Source organism: Zonotrichia leucophrys, chromosome Z (assembly GCF_028769735.1).
Source record: "Zonotrichia leucophrys gambelii isolate GWCS_2022_RI chromosome Z, RI_Zleu_2.0, whole genome shotgun sequence".
Taxonomy (NCBI): domain Eukaryota; kingdom Metazoa; phylum Chordata; class Aves; order Passeriformes; family Passerellidae; genus Zonotrichia; species Zonotrichia leucophrys.
The window spans coordinates 815,822-840,855 of record NC_088200.1 but is presented as its reverse complement, the minus strand read 5'-3'; the positions used below and the strand labels follow the sequence as shown (position 1 = coordinate 840,855).

General features: G+C 49.5%; 1 protein-coding gene across 4 annotated transcripts in view; it reads right to left on the bottom strand.

Moving 5' to 3' along the window:
- Nucleotides 1-25,034, bottom strand: part of MYO5B (myosin VB) — a 151,187-nt gene that overhangs the window by 107,215 nt on the left and 18,938 nt on the right. For all 4 annotated transcript variants that reach the window (XM_064735479.1, XM_064735481.1, XM_064735480.1 and 1 more), the window contains exons 2-4: nt 13,835-13,945; nt 10,181-10,352; nt 6,979-7,123 (exon numbers count right to left, since the gene is read on the bottom strand). In XM_064735479.1, coding sequence (XP_064591549.1) covers nt 6,979-7,123; nt 10,181-10,352; nt 13,835-13,945 — 428 coding nt within the window. The remainder of the gene's footprint in view (nt 1-6,978; nt 7,124-10,180; nt 10,353-13,834; nt 13,946-25,034) is intronic.

Below are 25,034 nucleotides of genomic sequence, written 5' to 3'. Positions count from 1 at the left end.
GAAAAACCTCACAGCTCTAAGTTTCTGTGAAATGTTGAGTTGTGTCCAGTCTGGATGACCTTCTGGCAGGACTGATGCCCTGCACACCCCGTCAGGGAGGAACACAAGCTCCATTCCAGCACTCCAGGCATTTTCCCCACGGGAGCGTTGGGACTCCCACAGACCCCAGCCTGTTCATGTCGCTTGTCCCCAAACACTCCACACAGCCGGCTGGACAGGCTCCTCCAACAGCACAGAAAACCCTCACAGTTCTGAATTTTTCTGAAATGCTGAGCTGTGTCCATTCTGGGTGACCTTCTGGCAGGACTGATGCCCTGCACACCCCGTAGGGGAGGAACACGAGCTCCTCAGCCTCATGGAAATGAGGTCAGCAATTCTTTTGTGTGCTGTTCCCAAGGAGAGCAAAACACGCACTCCGCCAGCTTCCCCAGCTCTCTGGCACCCTGATGCTCTGTTCAGTGCTGGGATCACACCACAGAGCATCCCTGGCTCCAGCCCAGGCCACCTGCAAGCTGCTGGAGCACTGCAGAGGCAGGAGGCTTGGGCTGCATCCTCCCAAAAAGCACCACACACAGGAAGGAGCTATGGGATGCTGTACCAGCAGATCAGCTCTGGAGCACCAAGAGGACAGGTCAGTTGTTCTTCCACCCCATGCCAGTCCCAGAAAGAAGGTCCTGACAACTGACCACCATCCTAAGCTACTGCTGCTTGGAAAACTCCCACACTGCTATCTGACTAATTGATCAATTGATGAACATTAGGAGAACCCCAGAAAGGGATTTTCAGAAACACACTGTAGGTTCCCCATCCTGAGACCTCCAGAAGTTCACTGAGGGTATGAGGTGGCCAGCAGTGGCTGGGAGGTGGGCAAGGCCAGCGACAAGTCTTTGGGCTCTCATGTAATTACACTGCTCATAAATGCTGTTTTGAATGTATAATGATACTTGGTGTTGCAGCTGCCTCCTCTCAGAGCTCCAGCAGTTCTCCTGCATCTCAGCAGTAGTTACATGTTTGATGTAGGCTATTATCCCTCCTTCCTATGATACTTCACACACACACTCATTACTTTCAGGCCTTTCTCTACCTTAAGCTTTCCCATGCCAGTTCTGTCCCATTTATGAGTATTTATGATTTTTCTATAAGGAATGTTTCATTTATTATTAAATCTGCTACAAAGTAGCACAGTCTTTATTCCAAATTGCCAAAAAAAAAAAATTACACTTAAAAGAAGTCCATTAGCTGGCCACTTATCTGCAGAGCATCTCTGTCCTCTCCCATAGCAAGTAAGATCAGAGGGCTTCTCCTCCAGTTCTTGGGAAATATTTCCTGGAGTGTCTCCCATAGATATGTTTTCTACATATCACCTCAAGAGAAGAAAAGCAATCCCTAGGGTCTTAGACGAGCGCCATCACATTCATGGGATAGCTCTTGCAAAACCACCTCCCCTTATCCCCATCCCACTTTTAACTCTAAACACAAGAGAATTCCTTCAGTTTTCCAGTTTCCTGAATTCAAGGCTCTTGAGTTGTTTTTCTTGTGGTCCCCTTTTTAGACCAGAGCTTTACTTTTGGAATGATCCCTGCTGCACAGCCCTGGTGAGGGGCAGCACAGCTCAGCCCCTCAGCTCCTTGCAAGCCCCTACCCAGCCTTATTCCCCTGGAGACAAAACCCTTCCCTGCCTTTAATATAACACAGGATTCAGCCTTATTTACTGTACCAGTCTGATTCCCCTTGCATCTCTGTCGGGGGTTAATCTCTCTTTTAACTCCTATCTGCTCTCTCTTTGTACAGCTTTAAATCCTCCTGTAAAAGCTTGAAATGTGAAGTGCTATGAAAGGGCATCCCCCATTGTGCCCATACCCCTCCCTGAGTCTATTTGCTTGTGTGCAGGGCTGTTGCTGCAATTTCTGCTCTTTTCCAGCATTTGCCCCAGAGCAGGAAAGGGAGCCCTGCTCACCTCAGGCAGCCCCAGTGGCACCTGCCTCTCTGCAGGACACAGACATTTCCCCTGTGGCTGCAGGGAGCAGAGATTTTGACAGCGCAGTGCAAAGCCTGGGTGCTCTAACTTCCAATAAAAATGGAAAACCACTGCTACACAGAGTTACCTGTCTGCAGTCCAAGTGTTTGGTGGCAGGAGTAGCATGTGGGCACTGGGGCTGAAGGGAGGAGATACCCTATTTCCATACAATTTACAGTTCAGGAGTTACACAACAGATGTTGAGCCTGGTTGGAGCTGCAGACACCAGGCAGGGGTTATCTGGCTCCCACTGAGCTGCACTTCAGACAAGATATGCAGAAGTAGAACTCATCCATCAAATCACTCCTGCATTTCTTATTTTATTCATTCTGCAAGAGTTGGTAACTCTTGCAGAATGAATAAAATAAGAAATGCAGGAGTGATTTGATGGAGCAGATCCTCAAGTGGGGAAGGAGGAAGCTCCAGTCCAACCAACAGGTCACCAGGACAGCTGCCTTCCCACTGACATTGCAAGGGTCAGGTAATGCCTGAAGAGCCCCTCTGTGCTCCTGGCAGAACATCACACTGCTCTGCAGTTTGGAATTAGCAGTTTCATGTGAAACAGACCCAAGATATTTTTTTCCTAGCCTCATAGAACAGCTTTGCAGGGATGCACCTGTGAAAGCATTGGCCAGACAGAGGCACCAGGGAATAAAGCCCACAGCACTTGGCCCAGTCCTTGCACTTCTCAGAAGGCTTTCACAAGCCCTTTACTACCCAAGATCTCTGCCACAGTGAGAGCTGGACACTGGCCTCCCTTTGTGTCCATCACCTGGCATGGCCTGCTGCCATTTCACACCCAGGGCCCAGGCTGAATGGTGTGACATTCAGGCTCCTTTGCTCCAGGCCCAGCCCCTTCCCAGCTCCCTCAGCCTCTCCTGGGGCTCCAGCCCCTTCCCAGCTCCATTCCCTGCCCCGGACACGCTCCAGGCCCTCATGTCCTTCTTGCCATGAAGGCTCAGAGCTGTCCCCAGCTCAGCCTCGGCAGTGCTGGCACAGAGCAGTGTGAAACATGTGCTGCTCAGGTCAGGCTGACTGCAGCAGAAATGCGGGTTTCCAAGAGGGAATTTTTGCCAGACTCCAGGCTCCTACCCAGAGGGATGACACACAGGGAAATCAGAGCCAGGATGTGGGCACACAAGACATCTTTTGTTCCTCGGCGAGAAAAGCAAGAATCAGCCAGGCCATCAGCAGCTGTGCTGTCTCTCTGTGTGACCATGGCACAGCTTTCAGATTGTTCCCAGGAGGGCAAACACCTTCTGTGGCCCCTCAGCCCCACTGCACCTCTCCAGGACAGGACCCCGACCAGAGCAGGTGCCTGCACTGCCCTGCAGGCAATCCATGTCCCAAGGCACTCACTGCTTCCAACCCAGGGCCACTAACAATCTCTAAATGATCCATCCTTCCACCATCTCGCCACCACTAACAGTCACCAAATTATCCATCCTTCCACCATCCTAGCACCACTAACAATCTCTAAATGATCCATCCTTCCACCATCTCACCACCACTAACAATCACCACCACTAACAGTCACCAAATTATCCATCCTTCCACCATCCTAGCACCACTAACAATCTCTAAATGATCCATCCTTCCACCATCTCACCACCACTAACAGTCACCAAATTATCCATCCTTCCACCATCCCAGCACCACCAACCATCACCACCACTAACAATCTCTAAATGATCCATCCTTCCACCACCTCACCACCACTAACAATCACCAAATTATCCATCCTTCCACCATCCTAGCACCACTAACAATCTCTAAATGATCCATCCTTCCACCATCTCACCACCACTAACAGTCACCAAATTATCCATCCTTCCACCATCCTAGCACCACTAACAATCTCTAAATGATCCATCCTTCCACCATCTCACCACCACTAACAATCACCAAATTATCCATCCTTCCACCATCCCAGCACCACCAACCATCACCACCACTAACAAGCTCTAAATGATCCATCCTTCCACCATCTCACCACCTCTAACAATCACCAAATTATCCATCCTTCCACCATCCTAGCACCACTAACAATCTCTAAATGATCCATCCTTCCACCATCTCACCACCACTAACAATCACCAAATTATCCATCCTTCCACCATCCCAGCACCACCAACCATCACCACCACTAACAAGCTCTAAATGATCCATCCTTCCACCATCTCACCACCTCTAACAATCACCAAATTATCCACTCTTCCACCCTACCAACACTTGACTCCACCGCCTCCAGCCGCAGCACTTGGAGCAAACTGACTCCATGCTGCTCATTTTGTTTAAAACAGCACTGTTTCAATGAACTGAGTGTGTTTAGTCCCACACTGGGTATCTGGGGAGTTTCTAAAGAGCTGGCCACTGTAAAAATTAGAGGATGTTACATATGAATTTTAATCACTTGCCTGTATTTGTTTTTGGTTTTTTTTCTTAAGCTGTTTCACACAAAAGTGCTGCAAAAACATCCTCTTTGTGAAACTTAAGGGGAGTTTTAATGCACACTGAATCCACTGTAGGTGTTCAGGTGCTTTATGAAAAGTTCTGACTCAAAAAACGGATCAGGTGTTGTTACACAACACCTGCAGCATCACCAATAGCTTTTAGTTTTTCCTTTCTTTTTTTTTTTTTTTTTTTTGGCGGGGGGTGGGTTTCCCTTTTAAATTGGCATTTTCTGATGACAGGACAAAAGCAAACACAGGATGCCACACAGTCACCTGTGAAGGAGCCTCCTGTCCCATCTCTGGGGCACTGGGGTTGAGGCAGTGGGAAAGCACAGGAGCAAGTCACTAACACTTGTACACACCGACTGCCTTACACTCTGCCCTGCCACAATGTCTCTGCAAGGAAAGCTCAGAAATGAAAATCTAATTACCTCCAATTTTTCTCATTTAACATAGAGTCTTTAGTTTTGTGCCCTTTTCCCTTGTCATCCCACTCAATCCCATTCAATCCCCTTCACTGTGCTTTCCCTGTGTGCTCTGGGCCACTAATGGACATAAAATATTCAAAAACCCCCAAGACTGGCCAGACTGTTTTCCTGCTCTCCGTCACCTTGCAAATTTGACCTTCTGAGATGGCAGGCTTGAGTTTTATTGCTGATCTATAAGGATGCACCAGACATAATCCAATTGTTTAAAAGCTGAACTGCAAAACAAGTGATATCTTTGCACCAGTTTAGGTTTAACAAGCCACATCCCACCTCACCCCAAAGCAGCAAAGCTGAGCTGCAGACATGAGACATCCCACAGAGTCAGCATTTCAGCTGGAAAAAGGGCAAAAAGAACTCCTTTATCCATCACCCAGGGGCTATGCTATCCACACCCCCTGCCCCAGCAGCTCCTCCACTCTCCTTGGAGCACCATGGAGGGAAAATCTTGGATCAAACTACAGAGAACACAATACTCACCCAGGAGCGCTCAGACTTAAAACTCAGTGTGCCACATTTTAAGGCACATTTCAAATAACCAGGTAGATTCCTATAATCCATGTCCCAATCTCCTCTCAGCCCTGTCTGAAACCCTCTTTTGTACCCAAGCCTGCAATTACCGTAATAACAGCCCAAAACAGCACCAGAGGAGCACTGAGCAGTGAGCACCTTGCCTGAGAGCTCTGAAGGTGGTTATTTTCCTGTCCCCTTGAAAACAGAGCAGTCTGAACCACCCAGAGACAGCAGTTATCCTTTATGGGCTGCTGTCAAAAGTAGTTTTATTCTGATAAGGAGGGAAGCAGAGACAAGCATTGTTAGCTAGAGCTGCTATCCCTCTGCCTGCATAATTCCTGAGGGATGTGGGAGAACAGCACCTAGCAAACCTCAGCACCTGAAGTTTGTCCCTTCACAAACTTCAGCGGAAAAGCGAGTTGCTGGATTGTGTTTTAGACATTTGCCCTGGAAAACCCACAGGTCCTGTCCACACGGGTCAGCAAAACCCTGGTATCTCCTAAAAAGAGCCCTGCGGCTTGCTGCTCAGTCTGGAATCACACAAGGACAAAATCCTAAATCTTCCTCCTTCTGCAGGCAGCTCCCCAAATCCCTGAACTGTTCTCAAAGCAGTTTTCCCCAGAGCACAAGCACTTGCTGGAGTGCAGTGCAGGCTGGACTCAGTTTGGGTGCAATCCATCCGATCTCTGGCCATGGCAGTGCTCCTCCAGATGCATTTCTGGATTGAAATCCGGCTCATTTTCATTAGAAATACATCCTAACTCACCACTAAAACCCAGACACAGGACACAGCAGAAAGAAAGAACCTTGGAAAATGGTTCAGTGCTTGCTCTTGCTGTTAAAAGCCAGGACTGTACAGAAATCTCAGCTAATTCACAAGCAAACAAAAACACAGTGTGAGTCCTGACAACTATAATAAAATGATCCCTGGTACAACAATTTTCACTTTCCTCTCCAATTCTCTTTTGGATCATGACTTGTTTCTTAGGAAAAAAATCTTACATTTGTCCCCAGCAACACAACAAGCACAGAAATAAATAAAGTAAAACTCTCACCATATCCATCTGGTGAAGGGAGGATTTGAGGGACCCATAAATATCTCCAAGTATCTGCCAGTTAACACTTAACTCAAAATCACAATATCCCCATAAAGCAACAACTAACATCAGCTTCTGGATTTAGTTTGATTATCTCACCAAACTATCTGAAATGTGGTTTCCTCTAAGCTATTAAACACGACACTTGCAGAGTGGTTTGAATTTTTTCCAGGAAACTCATCCAAGAAGGGATCCCCTGCAGAACCCCTGAGTTCCTGAGGAGCACAGGGACCCCATCAGCCCAGCAGCCTGGGTACAAGCTGGGATCAAGTCATTAGGCAGAATTAATTAGAAATACCTGACCTCCAGCACACTGTCTTTCACGACTTTCCTTTCACTGAGTATCTGGAGCATTTGATGGCATTTTTGCCCACTTTTTACCCAAACCCCCATGGCTGGGTATCCCCACTGACCTGGCCATCTGCCTGTAGGCTTCCTCGGCCACGGCGAAGATGTGGGGGTCCATGTCCCCCATGTTCTGGCCGCTGTAGGCGTAGATGACATCCTGCCCGTAGATTGGCAGCTGCTCAAAGGGGTTGATGGCCACCAGCACGATACCTGAGGGCAGACAGACAGGCAGGGGGTTGGTATTTCTGAGTTTTCGGGACTTGTCTTAGTTGCTTCAGCAAGATTTTAAAATGCAATGATTGAGAGTTAACAAAGAAAGTGAGTGGGGAAGGGCTCATAATTGTTATCTCAGCATCCCCTTCAATAGCAAGGCAGTAAACTCCTGTACAGCTACAAAGGAGATGCACAAAACTGGTGAGAAGAGCAAAAATATACAATAATCTCCATTGTGTGAAGACAGGCTTTGCAGAAGGGGTGAGAAGAGATCAACACAGCCTGAGCCAGCACTACAGAAAAGCAATTCCTGTGCAACCAAAGCCCTACTAGACCCAAACAAACATCTTGGGATTTCCCCTGGCCTGGGTTGTGAGTAAAACTCCTAACAAAGAATGTGCCCAAATAAAAGTGAAATACATAAATCACAGGGAAGGAATGCCAGAGCCTGCTCTGAGGCTTTCATGTCTGCCTCCTCTCCAGCTCTGGGCACTGAGCAGGGAGCTGATGAGAGGCCAAGCCACACGTGTACTCCCCTTGGGCTCCAGGGAGCTGCTCTGCATCCAAGCTCCACCTCTGGGGAGTTTTGGGTCAGGCAGGTCTCAGCTGCGCCTGCAAGGAGCTCCAGGAGCTCCTGGCTGTGGGGCCAGCGCTGTACACCTGGCTGTGGGGCCAGGGTCATACACCTGGCTGTGGGGCCAGTGTCATACACCTGGCTGTGGGGCCAGCATCATGCTCCTGGCTGTGGGGCCCGTGTCATACACCTGGCTGTGGGGCCAGCGCTGTACACCTGGCTGTGGGGCCAGTGCCAATGTTCCCAATCCCCAATGTCCCCAATCCCCCAATGTCCCCAGTCCCCCAGTGATGTCCCCAATGACCTTACTGTCCCCAATGACCTTACTGTCCCCAATGTCTCCAGTGCCCCCAATCTCCCAATGTCCCCACTGCTCCTGGCTGTGGGGCCAGCATTGTGCTCCAGGATGTAGGGCCAGCGCCAATGTCCCCAGTCTCCAATGTCCTCAGTCCCCCAAATGTCCTCAATCCCCCAATAATGCCCCCAATGTCCTCACTGCCCCCAGTGTCCCCAGTGTCCTCAGTCCCCCACCTGGCTGTGGGGCCAGCATAGTATAATTGGCTGTGGGGACAGTGCCAATGTTCCCAATCCCCCCAATGTCCCCAGTTTCCCAACGATCCCCAAGTCCCCAGAGTCCCCAGTTTCCCAACGATCCCCAAGTCCCCAATGTCCCCACTGCCTCCAATGTCCCCAGTGTCCCCACTGCCTCCAATGCCCCCAATCCCCCCAATGTCCCCAATCCCCCAATGATGTCCCCAATGTCCCCAGGGTCCCCACTGCCCCCAACGTCCCCAGTGTCCCCAGTCCTCCTACGTCCCCACTGCACCTGGCTGTGGGGCCACTGCCAATGTTCCTAATCCCCAACATCCCCCAATCCCCCCAATGTCCCCAATCCCCCAATGATGTCCCCAATGTCCCCAGTGTCCCCACTACCCACAACGTCCCCAGTGTCCCCAATCCTCCAATGTCCCCACTTCACCTGGCTGTGGGGCCAGTGTTGTGCTCCCAGCCCAGCCAGCCCAGAGCTCAGGCACGCTCCCATTACAGGAGCACCAGGGCTCTCAGCTTGCAGCAAACACCAGGAAAGGCAAAGGGCAGTGACTGTCCCAGCAGCTGCCCTGCAGGACATTGACCCAGCTGCCTCACCCCCCCGAGCCCTACTGCTGGCTTCTTGGTTCTGCTCAGGTCACCCAACAATTTCCCTGACTCACCAAAACCACAAAGCAAACAAAGCTGAAGGGCTCTGCTCACTTCAGACAGGCACCTTCCTGCCCTTCTCAGCCACCTTATAACGCGAGCACGAGGCATGCTGCAGCCAGGCAGAGCTTTGCAACCAAACCTACACAGCCCAAACGCCTGCATGCCCATCAATGCTGTGCTCCAGACAATCATGAACCTTCTTAGAAGCTGCCTTCACAAAACCTCACTGACTTTGGTTGAGAGCAGGCCTGTGGGTGACTGAGGGAACATGTGCAGCTGCAGGAGGCTGCAAGTTATGCCAGTAATCCAACACAACACATCATTAAATACTGAAAGTTAACATTACTCAGACCCACAGAGACAACATATTTCTAGGGCACTGTTTTAAAAAGTCATCTCCTCCTGCCAGTTTTCTCCTCTGCAACCCCAGTCACAGCTGTACACACCAGCTTTAACAGGACACAGGGAATGGCTTCCCATTGACAGAGGCAGGGCTAAATGGGACATTGGGAAGGAATTGCTGGCTGGGAGGGTGGGCAGGCCCTGGCCCAGGGTGCCCAGAGCAGCTGTGGCTGCCCCTGGATCCCTGGCAGTGTCCCAGGCCAGGCTGGAAGGGGCTGGGAGCAGCCTGGGACAGTGGGAGGTGTCACTGCCTATGACAGGGGGTTGGAACATGATCTTTAAAACCCCTTCCAAGCCAAACAAGTCTGGGATTCTGTGAATTGCCTTCTTTCCTTTCTTCTTAATTTTTCAAGCTGCACCTTGTTGCTGTCCATGCACAGGTAACTGCTTTCCTGGATAGCTTTGGCAAAGCACCCTCCCCGAAAATCACAAGCCCAAGTTCACACCTGCCCTTCTCGTACTCTGAATTTGGGAGTTCGATAATTCCCAAAGCCATGAAGAAACAGAAGAAAATGGAGTACTGGAAGTTTTTTACTTTTTTTTTGGAGGAAAACCTGCTATGGACATTCCTCAGTAGTATCTCTCTGTCTGGCATGCCATGTTCACTGGTTATTTAATTCCTACTTTTCCCCTGTGGGGCTGCCAAGCACGTGCAAGGCTGGCCTCAGACTCGTCTGACAAGATGCTCCCACCAAGAGCAGGTGGACCATGAGCTCAACAGGGTCACAGTGCACCAGCCCTCAGAAACCACCTCTGGTTTTACACACACTCAAAACTAAACCCACCACGCCCAGGCTTTCCTCACGCTGATGGTCTCAAGGGGCTCCTCTGTAGCCCCACGACCCCTGAGGAGCTGAACGTGTGCTCTGGACACTCACCACAGTAGGTGTAGATGTGGTTGGACTCGAGGAACCTGACTTTGAGGTTGTGCAGGACGGCGGGCTCGTGCAGGTAGCTGAGGCCTGTCAGGTCATTCTGCCCCACCAGGATGTCAGGGTTGCGCAGGAAGGGCAGCTCACTCCCTGGCGGGTCGATGGGATATTCATAGAGCTGAGGAGACACACGAGGAACACAAAAAAACAGCAGCTCCTTTAATGGCTTGTAGCTTTTCCAGGCGTAACTCCTGCTAGTGTTAAACACTGACACACTTTGCTCTTTAATTTTAAATTAAATTAAAAGCCCCTTGGGTGCCAGGTCAACCCTCTGGTAATGGCTTTGAGCTGATCACCACATGGTCCTGGTGGGCACTGATGGTCCATGAGCACCAACCTGGCCACACCTGAGTCATCTTCAGGCCAGCCTTGGGACAAACAGCCTTCAGCCAGCTCTGAGCAGTGACAGCAGCAACAGAAACCCACAGCTTCACCTGATATAAGCATCTTTCTGCTCTTGGAAAAGCAGCCTCATTCCAAACTAGACCATGCTTTTACCATCAGAGCAATTTCTCAGCTCATTTTTAATTCAGGTTGCTTTTATACCTGAAACCTGGCACCCCTTGAGGCAGAGAGGACATGGAGAAGCACAGAGTCCCTGCTGCTGAAGTGTCTGAGGAGCCAGGTTACACTGCTGAAGTTGGCATATGGGCAGCCTTATGCTATTTTTGACTCATTCCCAAATGAGCAACAGAACCATCAGCTAAAGAAAAACTGCATTTTTTTTTTTTTACAGAGGAGGGAAAAAAAAATTTCCAGTGATGCTGCTTCCCACAGGGTGCCTCAGAAGGGAGGCCTGATGCTCAGCTCCCATCAGAAGGGAGGACTCCCAGCTTCCAAGCAAAACCACTGTGACTGCACTGGATCCCTGCCCGTGCAAACAGCTCAAGGAAGGCTGACCCAAGTGCACGAGGAGAGGCTCCCTCAGCGTGTCTGACAACCTCAGACTGGTTTTATCCACACAGTCAATGCCAATTTTCAAGAGTTTGCACTCAGTCTCTCATCTTAATGGCAAACACACCAGGGATGCCCTGTGATATTTAACAGCCAGCTCCTCATTCAGAGGGAGCTCTCGTGCATACAGAGCAGAGCCAGGAGCCACAAAACCCGTGAAGACTCACTTAAAGCACAAGGACAAAAGGAAGCACTGAACAGCTGGGTAATGCATGGTGGCTGTCAGGAACAAAAGGCTTTCTACAGCTTTGAATCCCCTGAAGGTACGTGTGCTGGGTATCTCCAACCTGATGCACTCAAGTGCTGCTCCCCTTTGCCAGAGCTTTTCAGTCCAACATGACACAGATCCAGGCAGGACTTCATACAGGAAAGCATCAAACAGGGCACTCCCAGAGACCTCAGGCCTCTTGCACAACCCCAAAATGAGATGTTCCGTGTTTCCCCATGATTGTGACACGCTTATTAAGCTACTACCTACAACAACTGGTAATCCTTTCATCACCTTGTACTTTAATGTTGCTGATCCTGAACTCAGCTCAGCTGCACAAAAGGATTTGACCTTGCAGGGCTCCTCAGCCCCTTTAGTTTCCAGGGAAATACCCAGATTGAAGAGGAAAAAAATAATTCCTGCTGAAGTATTCAAACTGCAGGAGATCCCAGCCAGGAGGGGAGGATGGGGGTTGTAGCACCCAGCAATAGGAGCAGGTGTACTTTGGCAGCCTGAGCACAGGTGGAAGACAGGAGCTCCTGTGGGTGGGATGGGCACCCAGGCACCCATCAGTGCCCAGCCCTGGCTCCAGCAGCACAAGGAGCTGGAGCTGCTGCAGCCAGTGCAGAGGAGGCCACGGAGATGCTGCCAGGGCTGGAGCCCCTCTGCTCTGGAGCCAGCCTGGCACAGCTGGGGCTGCTCAGCTGCACCAGAGAAGCTCCAGGGACACCTCAGAGCCCCTGCCAGGGCCTGCAGGGGCTCCAGGAGAGCTGCACAGCCCCTGGGGACAAGGCAGGCAGGGACAGGACAAGGGGGAATTACCTTAAGCTGTAGGACAGTAGGCTTAGGTAAGATATTAGGAGTAAGTTCTTTGCTGTAAAAGCAGTGAGGCTCTGGCCCAGGGTGCCCAGAGCAGCTGTGGCTGACCCTGGATCCCTGGCAGCGTCCAAGACCAGGCTGGATGGGGCTTGGAGCAGCCTGGGACAGTGGGAGCTGTCCCTGCCCATGGCAGGGATGGAATGGGATGAAATTTAAGGTCCTTCCAACCCAAACCATTCCACAATAAAATGATGATTCTATGCCTAGTGCTTCCAAAGGGTTGCAGGGTGGCATCTGTGCACCTCCTCATCCAGATTTATCACTGTGGAAGGTAAAAAGGCATCAAGCATCCTCCATCCTTTATCCTCCCCAGAAAGCTGCCCTGTGCTGGAAGATCAAACTGGGCAGGACAACAAAAGCCTGAGACCAAGCCAGAAAGGAGCAACAGCACCAAGCACTGGGTGCAGACCCCAACATCAACAACATTCTCTGCAAACCTGGCACACTCACACACTGCCAACAGCCCGAGCTGGAGCTGCTCTGAATTAAAAACTGCTTTGACAAACTGCCTCATCAACCACAGCTCGTTCCTGTTCTCCATCTTCCATCAGGCAATGTGGTGAAAATGTTCCCCACAGTGGGGAAACGTCTGGTGTGGAGGGGATGGGAATCACCCATCCTGCTCAGCACATATGGATCTGTAGTGGGTGGTCTCTGCTAACTCTGCCAGGCAATGGAGCAGATCACACTCTAGGCAGCTCAGGAAACCCCACCTGCTCACTGAAAAAAGATGGTTTAGGTGCAATTCTTCATGAAAAATGTATTTATTCTTCCTGCTACAGCAGGCAGCTCGTGGTGGGCACACAGCACGGCTGCTCCCTTCCCATAAACTGAATTTGCAGCTGATGCAAATGCCATGGTTAACTTCATCTGCAATTCCCTGCTGTCACCCAGTGTCCCACCCCAGGAGGCTCTGTGTGGAACAGGGAGCAGCTGCTCCTCCCCAGCCTGTGTCCTGCTCTGGGGATGATTAATTGCTGGCTGCACTCATGCTACAGCCCGGGCTGTTTGCGCATTTGGAACCAGCGCGCGGCTAGAAAACATCTACATTTAAATGAGTTTTGTGTTTTTCCCTTTTAAAAGCTTTCATAATTTTAAAAAGAAGCAGAGAAAAAAAGGAGTTTATGTAAGAGTATGCTCAGGGAGGAAAACTGAGGCATGGAGAAAGCTGTGGCACAGCAGCCCCCTCTGAGCCGTGTGTGGGTTTTCCATCAGCACCCGAGGTTGAGTGGATGCCACCAGCCGTGCTCTCCACAATTTGTTCAGCAGCAAAAAGCACAAACTGGCACTTCTGACATACTGCTGCTATTAAAAAAATACATCCTGGTATCACAGACTATTACCAGTTTGCCAGGAGATGAAAAGAGATGATGGAGGTCAAGGGCTTTTCTCGCAACCTACTGTAACACAAGTGTCTAGGGAGGGAGCAGGCAGGGAAAAAGTGAAAGTGTTGAGGCAATAAAACACATTTTAAACCACTTCACAGAAACTATGAAATGGCTCAGGCTTCTTCACACATTAATTCGAAGCTTTAAATTGCTAAAAAGAATAAAGCTTACAGTTTCATCTTCAAGTTTCAGCTGGAGGCTTTTATCTCCTTCTTTGTAATCCTTGATAATTTCAGCCGATCTCCAAACTTCATCAGGGTCAGGAATCCAAACCCTGGTGTACTGGAGAGGTGGAAAAGAAAAGAAAGAAAAAGTTTAAACACTATGAAACCTCGGGAAATTAAATGAGAAATAAATTAATTCTCCATTAATACAGCCTCACACTTACTGTAAAGTCAATGCAGCTAAACCATTTATTTTAGTAAAAGAAAAAATAAATCCAGTTTTAGTTCTTGGGGTTAATTACAGACCAGAAGTCTAATTTTTCAGTCTAATTTTCTCCTGGACAAGGTGTACACTCACTCGTTACCAATCTAGCAAAGCAGGATAAAGTGTCAAGGTAAACGGGGAATTTAATTTCCCTGGGAAAAAAAAAACAACCCAGCTTTCCAGAAGGCTTTTATGAAATAACTCAATTCACCCCCAGCAGTCCCTATACCAAAGAGGGTTTATTTTGCTCAAAACAAGGCAGTTTGGTCCCCACAGAGCAAGCCCTGACCCAAACCCACTGCCACAGACAGAGGCAGGAAAATGAGGACACCAAAGCCAGCTCCTTCAGCTGGAGGTGAACACACAAACAGGCTCCAGGAACACACTTGGATTTAAATGAATTAATGAATTAGGTTAAATTTAACCTTTTTTTTTCCATCTACAAAGCCAGGGCCACCAAGGGGGAAGCCTCAAGGCAGACCTGCGCAGCCCAGCTCATGGAGCCAGGCTGGTGCTGGACTCCTCCTGTCAAAATCCAGGATATTGCTCTGGCTGCCCTGCAGGACTCAAGACCCTGGCACAGGGCTCAGACACCTTGGCACAGAGTCAAAGACACCTGTGTCTTTGATTTTAACCCATGGAAACAATCATCAGCTTTGTGCGAAGAGTTACAAGCCACAAAAGTTTGAGTAGAATGATAGTGAATTTATCACAGGGTGAAAATGTAGAATTTTGGGATTTTCAGAATGGGGGCTCAAGAGGCAAGATGGAGGAATCTGGGCATGTCCAGTCTTTCTCCTTCTTCTTCTTGTCCTCCACCTTCTGCTGTGATGGGCACACTTTTAGATTGGTTTAGGATAGAGACAGAGTGTCTAACATAGGTGCTAGGTATTGGAAAGTTATTGTAAATAAAGTACACATAGTTTTTTAGTATAAAAATATAACACTGCCCTGAGGGTGGTCAGTGTGCTTCTGTCTGACCTGATGGACAGACCTCAGTGGGTCAGAAAGAGAATGTATTAGATAAGAGCAAATAAAGAACCTTGAAAACCTGAGTTGAGGAATCTCGACTTTTTCCTCAAGCTTGGGGCTGGGAAAAAAAGACTTTTTAATACCTTGGGAGCCATTTCAGCAACAACAAACCTGAGATCCTCCAGCCCACAGAGCCAACAGGAACCCTCCAACACCCACAGATTTACTGGCCCTTTGGGGCAGCTCTCCCCCCTATTCCTCCTGCTGATTGAAGTGGGAGCTGCAGAATCTTATTCCTACTCAGAGCTCCAGGAGCTGGGGGAAGTCCCAGCCAGCCCAAGTGACAGCAGCCCCAGATCCCCAAAAGTGGTTTTGGCCTTCATTCGAAGCCAAACCCCAGCATACAATGTCCAAGCAACATTTTGTGGCAACCAATGAGTTAACACAGCGGCAGCCACCACCTGACAGGCCACTTTGCAGCTGAAAAGCAATAGATTTTTATAGTTATCACACGTAATTATTTTTAGAGCTGCTCAATAGCTACAGCAGCAGGAACCTTTAGATGTTAATGGAGCCACACAATCGTATTCCCAGAACAACAGTTTTACCAGGGAGTGGGGGGGAAAGATGTGAAAACTTGAATTTTCTCAGCACACCAGCTCTAGCACCTCATGGGCCTTCAGTGCTCTCCCTGCCACAAAGGGAGGCTGCAGTGGGGAAGGGGCTGGTTGGGGTCCACTGTGGATTCATCCAGTGCCAGCTCTCTGCTGGCAAAAAGTGAGATTCAGACACGCTCTAGAGGTGCCCAAAATAGCCAAGGATCAGGATGTACCCGGCTCAGGGCAGCTTCAAACACAAGGTGTTGCTGGTCTTGGCAACCTTGCAAATGTTCCACCTGCACATGGGGCTGGGCTGAGCCCAGGCCCTGCCTGCACTGGTGGCTGCAGACAGGGACACACTGACCCCAGAGCAGCCTGGAATGGGGGAACCTATCAACACTTAGAGGCTGAAACCTGGGTACAGCTCCAGCAGCAGCAAGAGGTCCCATGGGCCACCCCCCCTCAGCAATTCATAACCAGCCACGGCCAGGAGCCACCCAGGTGTGACAGGAGGGTGACAGCTCTCAGCACCCACTGCCCACAGCCTGCTGGTGGGAGGCTCCACAGCCCACCAGCCACCTCACCACAGCACTACAGAGGAGTAGTAATAATAATAACAATTATTATAATAATTATAATAACTGATTTTCCCAGACTTTGTGCTCACACACACGTGCAAGGAGCCACACAGGACAGAACGCAGCGCACAGGACAGAATGCACCAGGCAGGACAGAATGCACCACGCAGGACAGCATGCACCACACAGGACAGGATGCACCATGCAGGACAGCATGCAGCACACAGGACAGAACGCAGCGCACAGGACAGAATGCACCAGGCAGGACAGAATGCACCAGGCAGGACAGAGGTGTTTGCAAGGCCCCAGGGGCCCTGGGGACACCCTGGCTGGCAGATCCCAGCTGTGGTCAGGCACTCCCCACACCGAGGGGGTGGCCAGGCAGCTCCCAGCCTGCTGCAGAGCCGGGGGCTGTTAGCACAGGCTGCTCGCTGTGAATGAATGCAGCTGCCCAAGCATCTCTAATGCTGTCCTGTGGTGCGTGCACACGCACACACCCGGAGAGGGGAGCACCATTCATCCCGCTGTGCTCCTCCCCTCCCTCTGCCCTCCCGCAAAAACCCCCATCCCAGCCCTCCTTTCCAGCCATAAATCCCAGATATGTCAGGCACACGCTGCTGGAACCCTAGCACTTTGTCATGGGCCCATCTTCACAAGGCCAGCGGTAGCTGGAGCCTGAGGAGGCTGGGGCAGCCCTTGGTGCCACGCTGGGCTCACCACCCTCACTCCCCGGCATTCCCTGCCCCTGACCTCTGCAACCTGCTCCCCAAAACTGCCTCACACCCCCTCTTTTTGACAAACCAACCCACTCGGGTGAGAGGGTCACCAAAACCAGCCCCGGGTGGGGAGAGCATCCCTGTGATCTGCTGCTTCCATAATCACATTTCCAGCATCACTTCATCGCACCACGAGCCTTGTCCAGGCATCCTGAGAGCTTTAACAGCCTCCTGATCTGCTGGAGGAGCTTGTTCTAAGGGAGAGGGCACACGGCCCCATCTCAGAGCACTGGGGATGAAGGATTAACCTGACTTTGGGCTCAGGACACACAACGCTGGGCAAGCCACTCAACCTCCAGACTCTCTAGGGTTTCCATACATTTTCTCTTTCTTTAATTTGTTTTTTTAAGAAAAAGATCCCTTCAGTCCTCAAGGATGCCTTTAAACAATATGCTAAAATTAACTAGAAATATCTCTGCATGTTCAGTCTCTAAAAAGAAAAGTCTTTTTTTTTAAACCTGGTTTACTTTGTGATTTTTTTCTTTAAACAGATCCCCAATAAAACTAAAGCCATACAGTGCTCTCACTGCCTCTTGCATTATTCCACACAGCTTAAGCAGAAGATTAATAAATTCAATCCCCACCTCCTGATTTGATTTAGATTTTAGCAGGCTGCCACTGCGGATGCAGATTAAAACCAACATTAAATTAGAAGAGGCAGGTCTTGTTTTACTGTTTCAAAGCCCTCGGTGCTGGCCAAAGGCACTCCCAGCAAACTGTGGGCAGCGTGCTCCATCTCAGCCAGGAGAGATGCAGGCAACGAGTTACAACTCCACGGACTGAGCATCATTCTCATTACATTAAGAAAATTGTATAATCTTCCATTAGGTAAAAAATATTAAAAACTAGGGATCTCAGCTTTGTCTGGGCTGTTTGGCTGCTGCAAGTCTTCACGGAGAGCTGGACGTCAGCAAATCCATCGTTATTATTGCTGGGTTTTTATCCCCTGAGTTATTTCAGGAATGCCAACACTCACAGCTGACCCCCGGGAAGTTTTCATTGCTCCTGGGTCAAGGGCATTTTTCCAGGGGCATCCTTCCAACAAACTGCAGATAGAGGGAGGGCACAGCAGCAAACCCAAAATGAAATAAATGATAAATAAAATAGCAGCAAAATATTGCATTTTCATGCAATAAAATAGCAATAACTAGTAAAATAGCAATTCCCCTCACCACTGGGAATTCAGTAACAGAGATGAAGACATAGTATGTCATGACAAAGGTTCTTCCATGCAGGTTAAGAAAATCCTATGGAAGGACTTTATTGAAAACAGAAACAGTGAATTTTAAAAAAAAATCAAAGGTGAATGCACAAATGTTAACTAGCACAAGGTGGAAATCAGGACAAATCTCTGTATATTTTTCTCTGTAAAGCAAGCACACTTCTACTTTTCTCCCTTTGCAGTGGGTTTATTGCTAACCTAATTCTATATTCTGTGTCCAGTATGGCTGGGTGCTTTCAAACAGGGTAAAAAATACACACAAAAGAAAAACCAGCCCAAATGTCAGCCCTGGCTTCCCGGGAATATTTATATTCACACAACCAGCATGTGAATGGTTAAGCCGCTTACACTCAAACAGACCAACAACCACCTTCCAGCTCTCACTCACAAGCTATCTATTACTAAAACTGAGGTTTTCCCAAACTGTGCTCTTTTATAGTGAAAGTACAAGCTGTAAGTGGAACTAAAAGTGGCCATACCACACACTCAGGGGGGATCATTTTTCTGTTCCCTATCCTCCTTTTTAAACTAGTATTGGAGATCACTCCCCAGAGATCATTTAAAGAGGCTCTTTCAGATATAAAACAAACAAACAAACAAACAAACAAACAAACAAACAAACAAACAAAGGATTTTACTTGCAGCCCCTGTCTGGATGTGCACAGCTTCTCTCTCAGCCTCTGTGCTAAACCAAACAAACTTCTCATAAATTTTGGTTGGTACTGAGCAGGGTTGAGCAGCACAGGTGGCTTGGGCCAGGCTCTGCTGTTGTGCCCAAGGCAGCAGGGTCCCACTGGTGGGCGTGGGAGGAGTGACTCTGCTGTGGCCCATTGTTTGTGTTTGCAAACCTGCAGCACCCTTGGGTGCTGGGAAGAGGCACTGGATGTGTGCTGGCAGGAGGGGGACATGGAAAGGGGCCTCTCCTGGGTGCCCTGCAGCCTTAAATTTCCTTTCTGCCCCACTTGGCAGTGGCTCAGGAGAAAAATCTGCTTGGTCCATGACGCAGCAAAATATCCCCATTGAGGGACTTGTGGATCGTTACCTTTTTTTTATTATTTACATTACTGAATATGGAGGCAGATGGCAAACCATAATCCTCGCTTTCCCATCCTCTGAATGAGGCTTTCATCCCAGGATAGCAATTTCTCCCCTGCCCGACAGACAAGCCAAGCTCAAATTCAGGTCAGGTCTCCCTAAGCTGTGCCGTGACTGCGGGACCTGCTGACCCCGGTGTCTCAGCCTGGTCTGGCTCCTCTGCCAGCTGCCGGGCACCACCAGCTGGCACAGCCTCACAGGGGACACGAGGGGTGGCAGAGTGCCTGGTGCAGGGCAGGCAGGGATGGCCCAGGGTTGTGCATCTCTCCCCTGCCCGATGCCGGTACCCAGTGCTGGTGGGGGAAAAACACAAATCCAGCATCTCCAGCACGAGCCCAGAGGGTATCCACTCAAAACAGGCACCTCCAGTAACAAAAGACCAACTTCTTCCTCACCCTAAATCCCCGCAAACACCAAAAGGACTGGCAAATCATCATTTCAGCCCCGAGTGGGGGACACACACTACAACAGCATCATGCTCTAGGGATAGGGAAAAGATAAATAGTGTTTTACTTCTTAAAAAGCACAAAAAACATCATTTTGAGCTACAGAATGAAAGTGCTAACCTGCTGAGGGTGTTAAATGTAAAGGGAAAGACAGTGGCACTCTGCAGGAATATCTCTAATTCCTTAACATGAGAACAAGCAAATTGAGTGTTTCCCAGGGCTGATAAAAATGTACAAATACAAACAGCAGAGCCAGGGAAGATGGGCATTATCTTCACCACTCTTCATATGCCCCATCATCCTCCTGCTAGTAGAGATGGACCCTAGACAACACACAAATGCACACCCAGACAATGTCTCCTTTAAGGCAGGGCTCCTAAATTTTGGGGAGCACCTCTCCATCCCCAAACACTGCAGGGGCCCCTGAATTTGAGCAAACCATGTGCTTCACTGATGCCTTTGAGGCACAGGGATGTTCTCCTCTCCCCCTGAAGAGCTGTCATGCTGATGGATGGCTCCAAGTGTCCCACCAGCACTAAATCTGCTCCATTTCTCCTTGTGGAACTTTATTCCCCCGCCCAAATTAACTCCGATGACGATTTGCATAAATTGTCACAGCAGCTGAGCAGTGCTTGGACAAGCAGCATCTGCAGCATTTATCCACTGGCTCATTAGAAGCATTTCTAATGAAGAGGCATTTAAAAGGCCTCAGTTCATCATTTCACCAACCCCGTGTCACCAAAGGCAGACAGAAAACTGGCACCGAGCACAGGGGGGCTGCAGGCAGGCCCTGACACTAGAACACAAACACTGGGGGTACCCTTGAAGGCTTTTCTTTAGTTAGCTGTGATTTTCAGGACAATTTCCAAGACTAATCAATAGTGTTACATGTAACTAACAGCCAACGACTCGTGTATTCCCAACATCTCCCCCGCCACTTCTTCTGTGGCATCTCAGCGTCGCTCGTTACTGCAGGTTTAATTAGGAGTGACAAGTTCAGCGTCAAGGTCTTGAGTGCACACACAGCCCTGCTCCTGCTACAAAATTCCTCTTCCAGTAAGTCATCCGATGCTGCAGAAGTGGATAAAGCCCCAGGTGCTATGGGACAGTGCAAATAAACAACCTGGTCTTTAATCTGGGGCAAAAAAGGCAAAAGAAGCAGTTCCTCCCAGGCTGGGGAGCCACTGCCTTGTGGACTGTGACACTACGACTTGCTCTGGGCAGTGCAGCAACTTCTGGCTTCACTTTGCTGCTCTACCCTTTGAAAAGCAATTAAACCAAAGCAAGGTTGCAGGCACAGGGGATGTGCGCTGTCCCCTGCACCGCCCAACACACACCTGAGAGCAGCCCCAGCAGGTGTGCAGGGCAGGGCTGGGCCGGGCTGGTGGGAGCTGTCAGTACTTGAGGGTGTCTCTGCAGCCGTCTCCAGCCGGGACCAGGCTGTGCACAGCAGCCCCTTGCCCCAGGAGGCTCCAAAGCAGCACTGCCAGGGCTGGGAGCAGCCTGGTGAGACACAGCTCTCCCCTCTGTGGGGCTAAACCTGGATTTACAGCATGTGCCCCACGGCAGAATTAACCTGACCCTGCAAAGCCCTTCAAAACTTAGTGTTCACCGGGGTTTGAGCAGCTCCCAGAGAGCTGCTGAGTCCCCTGCCTAGCTCCTGGGGTGCATCCAGCACAGCAGCACTGCCCCACACAAGCACTGAGTTTCTCTTCTGTCAGCCCTGGCTCAGCCCTGTAAACGCTTCACCATCACTGTCCACCCCCTGCCAGAAAGAGGGACGCTCTGCAAGCCCCCAAAATCTCTGCAGGGTCCCTGGAAAGTGCAAAAATCTGTTGGTAAAGCCAACACAGGTAAACTGGACTTCATTTACAGATCGACCTGGAAGAGCTGCGGGCATCAGCATTCTGGAGCAGGGAGCTCAGCACCCCTTCCCCAAGCACCTTCCCTGGCTCCAGCACCCAGGGATGCTCATGGCACACCCAGCACCACCCAGCCAAATCAGCTCCTCCGGGACTCCTCACCTCTCCTTGCAAGGGATTGATTAAAAATTCCCACATTGCACAGGACCATGAAAATATCCTTGATGCAGGATGAGCCTTTCACATACAGCTCAGATATGCAGACAGCTTTTTTAATTAAAATAAAGGTTATTGGGGTTTTACAGAGTAGGGTTTTGCCTTTTTTTAACTAAAAACTCCATGCAGAGGCCAAGTGTCCCCGTAGCATGACTTTCACCAAACAGCCTGTCGTACTGCAAGAGTGAAATCCTTCCAGGCTACTTTCTGCAAATCCTTCTTGATTGGCATTAATTACCCTTCTCTCCTGTAATTCGCAATTAATCAAAACCTTTAGCAGTGATGTTTATGAGTGATGTGATGTAACCTCCCCTTCACTGTCCCCTTTTCCATCCGAAATCCATGTGAGTTCACCACTCCTTGGTGAAAATAAGCTGGATTCAAAACACGCTCAATATACACCATTTACAGCTGATTGGTAATGAATAGCTTAAGAACAGCCTTTGGGTTTAATTAAATAGTCAAAAATGGCCTTTTCCCCTTGGGTTTTGAGAGTCCTCTGTCTGTAACACAGCCCTGTGATGCTTTATGGAAATTCACAAGCACGTTCACTTTCCCAGGGCAGTGACCAGCCCACATTAGATGATTTTAGATGAAAATGGTCCTGGGAGGAGCCTGGCTCTGGGGGGCAGGGATGCAGCCAGGGGACAGCAGGGCTTTCAGCTGGAAAAAGCAGTGGCTGCTCCTTGGCTGTAACTGCGGTGACACCGGTGGCATTCAGGGTGTCACCAGCGTCTCCCAAAATCTAGGGCACCACAGCACATCCCCCCCCCCCCCCACCTCCAGAGCTCAGCCATCCTCCCCACTGGGCACCACTGTACCCAAACAGCACCAAAATCCACCGCTAATTGCAGTGCAACCCCTCCACCAGACTGGACTGTTAACCTTATTCAAAAGAAGTAATTGGATTAATCAACCTGCACAGTAACCTCTCACATCTCCAGAACTCAGGCATTAAAACCCCTCTTGGAACATCACTCAGGCATAGTTAATTCAAAGGGGTTTGACTTAAAGTTACAGGACATTTTTCAGCATTTTCCAGCGAAAGGGTTATGCTGGAAAGACCCCTGGGGCCACCTCTGCATCCTTTTCACTGCTGAGCAACTGAAGGAAAACAAATTGATCACCAGGGATTTACACGAGCAACGTTTCACCAGAGGTAATTAAAAAATTCCAGCAACAAGGTCTGTTAGAAAAGAGATATTAGACACCTGGAGAACAGCACCAGTGATCAAGACATAAAGCTGGAATTAATATTTTCAATTAAAGTAACTGAAGCAGCGAACACACACTCAGACACTCCCAGCTGCTGAGGAATGGGAGGGCAGAGAGGAGGAGGGACCCACTGCTCCTACATTTCCATACAATGGCAGAATGGTTTGGGTGGGAAGGGACCCAGTGCCACCCCTGCCATGGGCAGGGACAGCTCCCACCGTCCCAGGCTGCTCCCAGCCCCATCCAGCCTGGCCTGGGGCACTGCCAGGGATCCAGGGGCAGCCACAGCTGCTCTGGGCACCCTGGGCCAGGGCCTGCCCACCCTCCCAGGGAAGAACTTCTTCCTAAATTTCTTTCTTGCAGCAATTTCCAGGTATTTGGGGATGTGGTTTGTGCTGGCTCTGGTGCTCCCAAGCTGTCCTGACACCAGATCTCAGAGGAGCACTTGTATCAGGAGTTACTCCATGCTCATGCACAGACTCTGTCTCTTCTCTCCTGTGAAATATATCAGCAAGATTTTACAATTGCTGAGCTAACACTGATTTTCTTTTTAATACATAAAATGCAAGGCACAGCATGGCTGGACAGTCAGCTGTTTTCCTTCTCATTCCCTCACAGTTTTAGCTGTCCAGCTGAAATTCTGAGATTTTGGCTCTCCAGATCTTCCCACACTCATATCCTGCAGCCTCTTCTTTACACCACACAGCAACTCCGTGGAATAGCATCCCCTAAATCCCACATCCAATCTCCTCCAACAAGGGTAGGGGAGACAAAAGCATAAATGAGAAAGGATGCAGGAAAGAACATCTCCATCAACCCCTGAATTTTGGATCTCAGAAGGTGATTTGGGAGCTGGTGCCTTTGGCAAAGCAGCATTTGTGTTCTGGAGGAAGGGCTCAGGGAGGGGGAACAACATGCAGAAGCCTGCCCATGTAGGAAAATGGTGGCAAGAAGAGCACCTGAACCCCCTTTAAAAAAACCAAAACAACAAAAAACCAACAACAACAACAACCAAAAACAAAAGGGAAAAAATCCAACAAAAAAGAAAAAAACCAACAAAATAAAAAAAAAATCACTACCCCAAAATGCGTCTTTTGTAGCCTTAACCTTCTAGTTTGAATTTTGATTTTTTTTCCCCTGGTCTGGCAGTGTCCCCAGAAGAGTTGGGCAAATCCAAGGTTATCTTTTCCCTCTGGAAGGGTGGCTGCCCCAGCTGCACACAAACACACATTCCCAGGAAGATCAAACACAGCTCTCATGAAACAATGGAGTGTCCACAGAACAAAGTACCCAAACAGAAGGAGAAAATAAAAACAGATTTTAAAAAACCCAAAAGAATCTATCTCAGCCATGGTGCGCTGCTCCTGCCTTCTCCATTCCCACAGCAAAGCCAGCCTTGGGCGGGCAGGCAGGACATCCCTGTCCCAACAGGATATGTGTGGGCTCACAGGAACACCTCCCTGTGCCACTGGAGCATCTCTGTATTCCCCAACAGACACAGGCTCCAGAGGGGGCTGCCACCAATGGAAGCCTCAGCTCTGCTCTCTCCAATCACAGCGACACCCCAGTTGTCAGGTTTCTGTTCCCACTAACATTCCCTGGCTCGGCCCAAGGGGCTTTGCCCCAACAGCAGGAAATGCAGCTCCTGCCTAAGGGATGCCTTTCTCTGGGGGAAGGACAGGAGTCACAGTCACGCAGCAGCTGATGCCATTGCCTTGAAGCCAGGGGATCCCATCAGCTCAGCTTCAGCACTTACCCTGTTTCAAGGCTTAGTTACCCCTACTCTTACCACCCAAGGTGAGGAAAACCTTTATTATTAACTAGAAAAGCAGCAAAACAAATAAAAATACATCTTGAAGTTATAGCAGTTTCAGAGTGCATGAAGACAAGTCATGAGCTCACTCAAACCAGGGCTAAAGAGTAACTCAAATCCATCTCTACTGAACATTGCTCTGCCACCT